This window comes from Poecilia formosa, unplaced genomic scaffold (assembly GCF_000485575.1).
Source record: "Poecilia formosa unplaced genomic scaffold, Poecilia_formosa-5.1.2 Scaffold84, whole genome shotgun sequence".
NCBI classification, from domain to species: domain Eukaryota; kingdom Metazoa; phylum Chordata; class Actinopteri; order Cyprinodontiformes; family Poeciliidae; genus Poecilia; species Poecilia formosa.
Genome location: NW_006800023.1, coordinates 1,837,210 through 1,848,828, shown reverse-complemented (window position 1 = coordinate 1,848,828; position 11,619 = coordinate 1,837,210). Strand labels below are relative to the sequence as shown.

The 11,619-nt window shown below is 35.6% G+C and overlaps 2 protein-coding genes and 2 long non-coding RNA genes across 5 annotated transcripts in view; 1 reads left to right on the top strand and 3 right to left on the bottom strand.

The window, feature by feature from the left end:
- The window catches only part of ranbp2 (RAN binding protein 2), a 30,675-nt gene extending 26,903 nt beyond the window's left edge, over positions 1–3,772 (bottom strand). For both annotated transcript variants that reach the window (XM_007557162.2, XM_007557161.2), the window contains exons 1-3: positions 3,552–3,772; positions 297–364; positions 92–203 (exon numbers count right to left, since the gene is read on the bottom strand). In XM_007557162.2, the coding sequence (XP_007557224.1) occupies positions 92–203; positions 297–364; positions 3,552–3,623 (252 nt within the window). In that variant the 5' untranslated portion in view covers positions 3,624–3,772. The remainder of the gene's footprint in view (positions 1–91; positions 204–296; positions 365–3,551) is intronic.
- A 1,359-nt stretch (positions 3,773–5,131) lies between these two features.
- Positions 5,132–11,619, bottom strand: part of LOC103141489 (LIM and senescent cell antigen-like-containing domain protein 1) — a 40,166-nt gene continuing 33,678 nt past the window's right edge. Inside the window, exon 10 of the mRNA XM_007557160.2 lies at positions 5,132–6,757. Coding sequence (XP_007557222.1) covers positions 6,643–6,757 — 115 coding nt within the window. The 3' untranslated portion in view covers positions 5,132–6,642. The remainder of the gene's footprint in view (positions 6,758–11,619) is intronic.
- Positions 7,344–8,192, top strand: LOC107836790 (uncharacterized). The gene is made up of 2 exons (XR_001662746.1): positions 7,344–7,598; positions 7,692–8,192. It is a non-coding gene; the product is annotated as an uncharacterized LOC107836790 (long non-coding RNA).
- Positions 9,382–9,652, bottom strand: LOC107836788 (uncharacterized). The gene is made up of 2 exons (XR_001662744.1): positions 9,581–9,652; positions 9,382–9,467 (listed from the first exon to the last, which is right to left on the bottom strand). It is a non-coding gene; the product is annotated as an uncharacterized LOC107836788 (long non-coding RNA).

The window sequence follows — 11,619 nt, the reverse complement described above, 5'->3', positions numbered from 1 at the left end:
GATAATTTGCCTCGAGAAATGTTAGTAATCAAGGTAGTGGAATCATTCAACGAATCGTTACAGCCTAGTTAAGTCAACACAGCCCTCCTACCTTGTAGCAACCGATTGCCTTGTTGATCTCTCCCTCTCTTTCATAGAGCTGTCCCAGGAATTTGTGTGCTTTGGGATCCCTCTCCTGCACTTTGAGATACTCTGATACATGTCTGAGGAGAGCATGAGATGAGTACAGTCAGTACAACATCAAGGAAAACAAAAGAAAACAAAAACTAATTTTACCCCACAGTAAAGATGCTTACCGTTTTGCAAGTTCATATTCTTTTGCTTCAAAGTACAGTTTGGCAAATAGAAATCCTCTGACTGGCTTCTGTAGAAAAAAAAGGAAAACAATATATAAACATTTATTATCTAGAAACACAGGGTTTCCCCTAGGCAGGCCACCAGGCTTTACTTGTGCCCCCACCAGGCTTGGCATTGCTTTACTTAAGTCTTTTTTTTTTTTTCAAATGTTTTCATTTTTTAAGACTTTACAGTTGGTGTTCAGATATTAATCTTCCAATAACACATAATTATCAACTGATATTTTTAAAATTCCAGTCAACTTTAAGCATTTTTTAACTCAAAAACATTGCGGACCGCTGGATGAATGACTGCCAGAGCACCCAACCACTGGATTTGGCAAGTTTTCTGGGGGAAACCTTGAACTGGAAATGTTACTTTAATTTAAAGGTAAGTAGAGTTGGGCAGCAACTAGTTATATTTACTTGAGTAGCTTTTTATGAAAAAGGGAAAAAAAAAAACTTTTAGGAGTATTTTTACTACACTGCACTTTTTACTTTTACATGAGTTATTTTATTATGAAGTATTTCTACTCTTGAGTAACATTTCTGGATTTTCTACCCACATGTTTTAACTAAAAATTCACCAGACACAGACACACACCAGCAGTTTTTGTTAAAGTTTTATAAGTTTTTTATTGAAAGAAACTGATTTGGAAAAATTTCCCTTTGCCTGATTTTATTTTTTTTGTTACCGATATGAATTACTGTCATTTTCATCCTTAAAAATTCCAAAATTTCCACTTTTTAAATATTAAATGATCGATAATTTGATCAGTTACTCAGTACTTGAGTTGACCTGTCACAAAAACACTTTCACACTCACACGAAAAAAATCTCGGAGAGAGAGAGTCTACACATACAGAAAAAAAAAGATATGGAAAAAGAACAACACTCACACATGCACAAAATTTGGCGACACTCGACAAAACACAGGAACACGCACACACACAGATCACACATCCTCCGCGCACAACACCACACACAAAAAAAAAACACACACACCCCACAGCTATCTGCACATCAAAAATGCCAAAAGTTAAAATTAAGGAACCCATATAATAAAGAGTAAATCTGGACTCATCTGATAACATACATATTTTATTGTACCAAAGTCTGATCTCCTTACGTAACCGAAGCCTCGCCGTTCAGTACTCCGCGTTCACAATAAGCTGATGTCATTCATGTGATAGCTGTTGACCTTTAATCCATGAAGAATTACATCCATGCCAAGTTAAACCCGTCCTGAGAGTCATTTCACTAAATCTAGCAAAAACAAATAATCCCTGTTCTTTTGGATTTTTATCTGTCCTTCATTCAGTTTCAAAAAAGCAGAAGTACATGAATGGTGTTATTCTGTGCAGTTAGCCTGCATCAGGCAGACTTAGTTTGTTATTTAGAGTCTAATCAGGACTCTTTCTGGCCTCACAAAGAGAATCTATAACTTCAGACTGATTCTGAAAAAGAAAACACAAAACTAGTCAGTCAGCTGAGAAGTAAAGATTCGTAAGCCCATGAAAATACTGACGGTAAAGCAGCACTATAATCTCTAACAGAGAATAATTTAAAGATTGTTATTCATATTTTAATGCATTACTTATAATCAGTTAGAGACATAAGCTCTTAGATAGAAGACAGCATTATTAATTGTTGCAATGGTTATTTTTTTAAATTACACAAATTATTTGAGGAATCAAACCAAAATAAATGAAATAAAAATAATTAATAAAATATTCCTGTTTGAATCCATCACAATGATGACTTTTTGAAAAGAAAGTTTTATTTATAAAATAAATAAACCAATTAATCCATATTCTGTGGTCATCATGTGGAGAAGGGAAACAAAACTTAATTATTTTGGTCTTAGTAGAAAATAAACAAAATCAGATATTAAAAAGTAATAAAAGTGTCATCTTTAACTAATTTCATTTGTTTTAAAATTATTAAAGCCACACTCACACAGTGTGACATCACCTCTATCCCCAAGTTAAATAACACCCACACAGGAAGGATAGGAGAAAATATTTTTATTTTGGGTCTTAAAAGCGCTAAAAGAGAAATGGGCAGATGTGCTGCAGTTTATTTTAAACAGTTACAACACGTTTACAATAATCTTGCATAATTTGATATTATAACAATTACTACAAAGAACTTTCCTCCGATGGAACTGTAGTTCTAAGTATTTAGAGAATTAAAATGACTCCAACAGGCATGCCATGACATGCAAATAAATAGTTTTGGTTTGTACCACAGTAGTTATTAAGGAAGCAAACGTTGTTAGCTCGTCTTGATCCTAATTTACTATTTAAGAAGTAAAGTATGTCGAAATGCTCTGAGAAAACTTGGTCAAGCTCAGTTTCGTTTCACACACCGGAATGGACTTTGGGTCTGCTTTTGCATCGTCCTGTGTGAAACTTAGTTGCGAGTGAATCACCGTTATCTACAGCCTCACTTAATATTTCAAAAAGGTCACTAAAAGAATAGTAAACATGTCAGTGTGATGCGTGACAAGCTAGCGCTATTTTATGAAACCTACGGGCAACCGCGCATTTCAAGGCAGGGCGATAACACCGAAGTTAGCATCCGATTCGGGGAGTGAATAAAGGGCTATTCCACTTATTTTACAACACATAGACAATGTTTGACCAGCTAGAGTTGGAAATTTGAGAGAATTACCACACGCCAAAGATATACTGGACTATTTTACACTGAAATAAGTAATGTTCACACATAGGAAGTGATCTGTACATAAAAGATTCTTAGCCAACAAGTTGTGTACTGTATAACTGCGATTACATTAGGCAGTCAACGTTTGAAATTTAGAGAATGAAGGTTTACCTTAAGATGTTGAGATTTAAAATGGCTATATATATTATATTGTTGAATTAGAGTTTAGAAAAGCTACCCTTAGTTCGTTTAAAACAAAAAAACTAGCTGTTTACTTAAGTGTCGAATCAGATGCTACGTTTCTGAAGCTAACGTCTTGGCCGTAAAGCCGGTTGATAGCATGTGCCGCTAGCCGGAGACGGCTAACAGAGGTTCAACCAACAACCAATATAAACACAAACTGGTGACAAGCTCGCGTAGTCAAAACTCCAACCTGTGTTCGGATCAAATACAGTCAAATTTGAAGCTAAACGCCGACTGAATGTCACATGCGTCTCAGACCTAGCGGCGGGAGCAGGCTAACATGCTTAGCCGCTGGTACCGTCTTACCTCTTTGAGTGAAGGAGAGGAACTCTGTAAGGAGGAAACGTAGAGGTCCACTTCAGCCTTACTCCGCCTCATGGCTTCAAATGTCAGACTTCTACAAGAGCTAACCACACTTCACAGACTAGAAGAGTTCGCGAAATGTAAAAGAAACACTGACATTAACATCACGTTAACTCCCCATAGTGATAATGCGCAGTCAAATGGCAGAGTTACGTTGTCATGCGCAAACTTGAAACAGACTTTCCGACCAATCAGAACGGAGTATTCTCTGACGCACGCTGACGCACTGTATTTTAAAAGAGGCTTGAGATTGTAGAAGTCCAAGCATAAAGTAAATAGACATTTCAATTATGCACCAAATTTGAGTGTTTCTGTTTATTTAAAAAAAGAAGCAATAAAAGAGTCAGAAACATTAAACTTTTTTTGTTTAATGTTCCTGTTCCTACTTTTAAAATGTTTTATCCAGTCCTCATGAGTTCATTGTTTAGACTTTTGCTGCTTTATGTTCACAAGTTTTGTTAATATTAAAAGATAATATGTAGCATATATGCATTCAGTCTCCCTCAGTCATTTTCTGTTATTTTTGCAATTCAAGTCTTTAAATACATTTAGGTCTAGGCTCTGTGCCATTCTAACATGTAAATATTTGTCTTATTTCTTATGTAGGGACAAAAATTAAAAGAATAAAATCACAAAATTCTATAGGATTTTTTTTATTTGCACAGCAGTAAATTACACACAAAACATTTGATTTAGTAAATAAAAGAGTCTCACTCTTTTTGTTAGAAAGAGATGTATCATTGTAGACCCAAAACTAAGCATATGCTTCCATCTTGCAAATGTGGGCTTGATTTAATAAAATTCTGTCCATACAGCAATAAGATTGAAAATGCTTGCTTTATTTAGTTTTATAAATTAATAAAAAGAAGGTTTTGGCTCATAAAAGTCTGCTGCTGTGTGGAAGTCAGTGGATGGATGTGGTCATATTTACTTTGACGTTAAAGGCAAAAAGTGTGATTTATTGGAATTCAATTTAAATTCAAAAACACTTTACTGATCCAAAAGGGAAAAATAAATGTTGTTGAAATAATATTTAATTAATTTCCATTGGAAGATTTTTTTTCTTCAAAGCTGACCGTCATCATTATTGATGTGGTATTCTACATTTTGACATAAACAATGATCCAAAAATGGCTCACAGAGGAACACCATGACAGATTTTCACTTGCCCAGATTTATAATTAACAAATAACACAGTTGTCTCTGTCTCTAACACATTCCCACTGTATTTACAATATGATCACCTGTCAAACACAGCACTAACATCGAATAAAACCAAGATGGAGCTTCTAGAAGCATTGATGTTAGCAGCTACATAATTTAAAATTTATCTTAAAGAAGTAAATCTACTTAGAAACAGCCTTTTAAATGATTTCCATCATAAATTTTACTTTTTAATAAAGCATCTTTTCTTTATAAAAGATTTCAAGAACATCCGCCACATTTCTGTACACCATAAATCCATAATCCTAATTTAAAAAATTACGTGAAGCTCTCAACCAGAAAACACCAGTCCACACGGATTTCAAGCTTGGGCAAATTGTGTTTATTGTGCCAGTATAGGACTTTAAGCAGCAGGAAAGGAGAACATGAAACATGCACTTTGGTGTGTCTTCAGAGGAAAAATACAGTACAACACGGTTCCATAAAACATAATCTAGTTGCCACATGGCAAATAAAACTACACCCTGGAGTATTTATAGTGCTGCTGAAGTTCTGCCTAACAACAACCAGTCCATTGGGTGCTTCTGCAAAATACAACTGTGGAATGTTTTTTTTTTTTTACTAGTGAATCAAAATACTAAGAGCAAAGCCTTGCAAGGTAAAATATGGCAGATAAATAATTATTTTGAAACGGAGGGCTGCTGCTTTGTTTTGCAAAGCAAGTCTGAGCTCCCAGGAAGTAGCTAAGAGGATCGCTTTCATTCACTGGATTTACAGTCAGAAGCTCTTAACGTCGAACATGACTCTCACATCCGGTCTCTGCACATGTCACAAGTTGTAGCGCGCGCAGATGCATGTGGCAGCAGTTGCTGCAACTTAAATCCTGTCACAGTGGCACCTCATGTGTTCAGCACTTGTTTTCAACAGAACTGATTTTTACAAGTGGAGGTTCAGATGTTGGAGTGGACTGCACAGCAAATGCTGCTCTAACAATTATATTATGCATCGACTAGTTGAGAGTGGGGAAAAAAATTGGGATTTATTTCATCACTATAATATTTGTGATATTATTTTTCATCAAGTTTATTTGTATCGCATTTTTCAGCAACACTTATCAGCAACAACTAATTGCTGAATAACAATTAGGTCACTGAATGTCCGTTAATGACTTAATAACCAGGAATAATTAATATTCAGAAATGGTTAACATGTTAATCAATTATTTATACATTTCTTATTAATTTATAAATTAATAATTAAATACTTCTTACTTTATTCTACAATAACAACTGTCATTTTTCTGTGAATATATATCTAAAAGCTGTTGACATTATATGAAAAATTAAAATTAATACTGTAGCATGTCATCTAAAATACTGCGTTCAAGCCAGATGCATGTTAGACGAAATCGGTATCTGGAGCACAAATTCTCATTACGTGATAATTTTACCTTTCAAACTTAATACACATTTAGTTACATTTAGTTTAGTAAAACGCCTGTAACGGTTTATTGTGTTGTGTGTAAACATTTAATAAAACGTATTTCTGTAGCTTGTTTTGAGTTTATGTATTGTTATTATTCTAACAGGAGGCAATTTTGGCTTCAGATAACAGATTAAACAACCTGCCAGAACAGCTTTTCAGTCTTATTTCCACGTCTCTTACAGTTTATTAAATATAGAACATATAATATAAATCGCAGTGAAACAAGCGAATGTATAAAAACAGAATTTATGCAAAAAGACACTTGAAGCTAAACCAGTTTAAGGAGGATGAAATCAAGGCACTTTGCAGGTGTGTGGCTACAGGTGAGGGGTCGTGGGGTCGGCCACCTCAGGGTTTCATCTCCTTCAGCTGCTTAACCGTCGGTTCACTTCCGTGCAGCAGCTTCGGACAGCTTCTTCAGCCGCTTTTTCAGCTCCAATGGGAACTTCTCGTAGCACTTCTTACACACCGGCTTCATGTCGAACTCCACAAACTTGTTCCTGCGGGGTGAAAACATAACCAGTTGTAGCAATAAAAGAATCCAGTGGTACAAAAATGTTGCTGGATTTTGGCTGCTTCTTTGGTACATTCAGTACATTTTTTGCAAACAAAGGATAACAGTGGAGGGATTGCTAGGAATTAATAAATGATAATTAAATCTTTTCATTAAAACTATTTTTTTTCTTGCAACATTGAGACATTTTTTCTTGTAAAATTACATCTTTAATTCTATGACTATTTTTGTAATTCAACAAAAATGAATGTAGCCTGGCTCTGATATTCCATCGTTAAACACACAGAAGGGAGGATTGAAATAAAAACCACTTTTTGAAAATATTTTCTGTCATTTATAATATTTTTTAGTAAATAAAGGTAGGAAAAAAATATTTAAAATCAGATATTGGATCTAGTCTAAAATCCAGTGTTTTTAAGCCACATCACCTAGCCCTAGCACCTACAGTACATACACTACAAAAAAACAAAAAACAAAATCTAAGACAAAACTAACTTACAAGTAACTTTTCAACAAGATATAGGAGCTTGTTTTAAGTCAAAATTCCTTAATATTGATGAAAAAGTATAATTTTCCCATGTAATAAGTGAAATGATCTGCAAATCTGCACAATATTAAGAAATTGTTGACTTAAAACAAGCTCCTTTACATTACTGAAAAGTTTACTGATGTTCATTACATCCTTTGAACAAAAATAATTAATAATAATGATATTTTAGTCTGGACAGTTCTGCCTATTTTGACCTCCTTTCAGAACCAACTGACAAATGTACTAGAGTTCCGCTCCGGTTGCTAGGTGACGGGCTGGGCTGGTCTGGGGTTGCTAGGTGACGGGCTGGGCTTGTCTGGGGTTGCTAGGTGACGGGCTGGGCTGGTCTGGGGTTGCTAGGTGACGGGCTGGGCTGGGCTGGGGTTGCTAGGTAACGGCGCAGCACCAATGGAATGTGATTTAACAAACGGAGGATTTTTTGAAACAATTAATTTTCTAGGAACCAAAAGGCAATAACTTGCCAAAAAACACGGTTGAGTGGTTTTCAGGCATATGGATCGATTTTTTTCCAGCTTTTGTTTTCACTCAGCCGTTTCTAAAGTATTTACGCTACCAGGATTGGGTCACGCATAGCAACAAGAGGAAACTTTAGATTTGCTCAGATGATGGCAGAAAGCTGCCGGATGTGATTACGGATTTACTCCTAACGCCAGACAGACGGGGGGAACCAGGAAACAAAGCGTTCCCTTCAGCCTGCGACTGATTCTGATTCTGCTGTTTGCACAGCAAGCTCTGGTCCAAATCCTGATCTTCATTTCCTGCTGAGAGGCAGTCACGTGCGGGGAAAAACATTTCAGTATTACGTCACTCAACTAAGCCAAATCTCTGCTTCAATGAGTGTTAGAGAGGTTTTAGGGTTAAATATGGAAAAGCAGAAAACTGAAGGAAGATCAAAACTGACCAAAGGAGGAACAGCTGCAAGGAGGACAGAGAGCAAGGGAGTATCAAAGACACATGGGTATCAGCGGTTTCTTCTTCTTCTCTTTAGAGTCACGCTCACGCTTGGCCAGCCGACGTCTCAAATCGTCTGGGAGTCTTTCGAAGCAGTGTTTGCACACAGGCTTCAGATCCACCTCAACAAATTTATCCCTGACGGAGCAGGGATGATGGAGAGATGAACGGCAGAGAAAGCAGTTCAGGAGGAAAAAGAAGTGTTAGGAGACAGCAGAGAGGACAAAGAAATAAGCAACAGGAGAGATGGAAGAAAAGACAACAGACAGATTAGAAATCAGGAAAGATAAGACTGAAAATCATGATTGAAAGCAGCAAAATAAGTCTCAGAGGCAAGACTGACAACTGAAGAGCATGCAAAGAAGAAAACCTTATTTATGTTAATGTCAAAAAGGTACAAATATAACCAGGGAGGGTCACAACTTGATGATAATTTAAATTAATTGAGATGCAGTTTTATTTCCTGTTCTAATCATTAATCAGTCATTATCAGCTTTGGAAACCTCTAAATAAAGAGCATCTGAACTGTTTGTGTGTCGATAAAACGTGTAACTTACTTGAGAGTGAGCTTGGTGTTGCAGGTAGAGCAGGCGAAGCAGTTGACACACCAGGCCTTGTTGAGGGCAGACACCACTGGAAATAAACAACCACAGAGAGAAGATTATAAACACATTATTCTGATTTACTGGAAAAACTATAACTGATCTGATCAAATACATGGATACAGAATAAGAGAAATTCCTCACCGTCTCCCTCGATGACACGATTGCAGTGGTAGCAAACGTCTCCGAACAGCTAAGAGGCAGAAACAGAAGATTATCAACGTAGCAAAACATTTTTTTTATTTTGCCATGGCTCACCCAACATGCTGTTTTCATAAAAATTAAAAACAAAAAAGGGTGCTGGATTACAATGCATCTGAAAGAATAAACCCAAGAAATTACAGAAACATTAAACTTCAATTATTGATGATAAAATGGCAGAATCAGATGACTTCTAATTACATATTTATTATTAGTTCAGTTCTTATGATTATTTTAGATAATTATGATTTAGAAAAGTTGATGATTGTATCCCAAAACACCCACATGTTAAAAATTTACTTTTTCAGTTTAAAAAGTTCCCAGTTCTTACTATGGATTTAATTTGACCTGGTTGTAGTGTGTTTCTTACCTGGTTGTAGTGTGTTTCTTACCTGGTTGTAGTGTGTTAGTTAGCTGGTTGTTAATAGTGTGTTTGTTACCTGGTTGTTTATAGTGTGTTTCTTACCTGGCTGTAGTGTGTTTATCTGTTTAATGTGTTTGTTACCTGGTTATAGTGTGTTAGTTACATGGTTGTAATGTGTTAGTTACCTGGTTATAGTGTGTTTGCTATCTGTTTAATGTGTTTGTTACCTGTTTGTAATGTGTTTGTTACCTGGTTGTAGTGTGTTAGTTAGCTGGTTGTTAATAGTGTGTTTGTTACCTGGTTGTTTATAGTGTGTTTCTTACCTGGTTGTAGTGTGTTTGTTATCTGTTTAATGTGTTTGTTACCTGGCTATAGGGTGTTAGTTACATGGTTGTAATGTGTTAGTTACCTGGTTATAGTGTGTTTGTTATCTGGTTAATGTGTCTGTTACCTGTTTGTAATGTGTTTGTTACCTGGTCGTTTATAGTGTGTTTGTTACCTGGTTGTTTATAGTGTGTTTGTTATAGTGCATTTGTTACCTGGTTGTTTATAGTGTGTTTGTTACCTGGTTGTAGTGGGTCTCACAGTAAGCCAGGCCCTTACGCTCGTAGTGACGGTGGCCCAGGAAGGGTTTCTCACACTTAGCACACACAAAATGCTGCAAGCACAACCCAAGGCCCAGCACACATGGTTAGCGCATAAGTCAGTCAGTGACATCATCACACTCATCAGTACAGTATTATTATGTTACACTATGAGGCCAAAACACAACAAAGTTCATTCCAGATGTGATGCTGATGCATCCACACAGGGACTGGAGAAATATTAATAATAGAAGTTTGTAAATTGTTCTTTCAAAATGAGAAAGTCACCTACGTTTTAAAATTTTCTTCTGACTTATAAATTGTGAATAGTAAAATAAAAACAACACAGGCAACAAATAAATTAAAAATCTATTTTGTACAAATTATTTCAATCTAAATTAGCTTTATTTGTAACATTCTCCATATTAGTTGTTATTTACAGTTTTGTTAAAACTCATAACAGTTTAAAAGTTGAACAAATTATCTCTGTGAGCAATACTTTGGCATAAAGCATTTTTTCCTTAGTGAATTATTCGCCAATGGATTATCCCTCTACAATAAACCACCAATTAAATCTTTAAAAAGTGACTAAATTATAAAAAGGAGGCAATATTAGTTAGCTTTTTGTTTTTTACAACAAATATGAACCAGTGTATTCAGCTAAAATATAAATGTGCAATAAATCACATGTGATCTTTATGTCACTGCATGTGAGGTCTATAAAGTTGTTCAATGAAAATACAAAAGAATATACTCTATATTTATTTATTTATTTATTTTGTATTTAAAAAAAATACCCAGATTTTCAGGTTACATTTTAATTTTAATTAATATTAAAATACTTTGTTAATATAAGGTTGTTTGTAATGGTTTTAGATATTTTGATATTTACTGGGGCATATTTTTTTTTACTGCGATGGTGTAACAAGTAAATTTCCCCACTGTGGGTTTAATAAAGTTTTTTTTGTTCTATTCGTTTTGTTCTATTCTGTTCTAGCTACTGTAAACCCTGCATGGAGGCTGGTTAATTTCAGTCAGGCAGGGAGACGGGCAGCATTCAACACTCAAACAGGTGCGCAGTCCCTCCCTCACCATGTCAAAGTGTCTCTCACAATAGGCACGGCCGCCTCGTTCGTAAAACGGGTGGCCCTGAAACGGGCGCTCACACACAGTACACACATGATGCTAAACATTGAAGAAAACAAAGAAACTGACTGTGAATGTGAAAAACTGGGGAAAAGAATTAAGTTGATTAATTTATCATGACAGACGCTTAAAGCCTACAGACATAAATCTGTTTGTTTATTGACTGGGTAGTACAATGTGAATGCTTCTGTCTCCAACTTCTATGTTACTACTAGGGATGCAAACGATTAATCGACTTGTAATTAATTATCGATTAATGGTTTATTAGATTAAAATTACTTCCAGTTGATTAAATAAAAGTGTTTGTTCAGATCTACTTTTATTGTTGTAGTTTGGCCACAATCCAGCAGAGGGCGCCAGTGGTCATTCTTAAACCTTAAATGTAATTAACCGCATAGAATTAAAGATGGCAGCTATTCCAGAACAGGAAAGAGAAATGGTCCAGTTTGC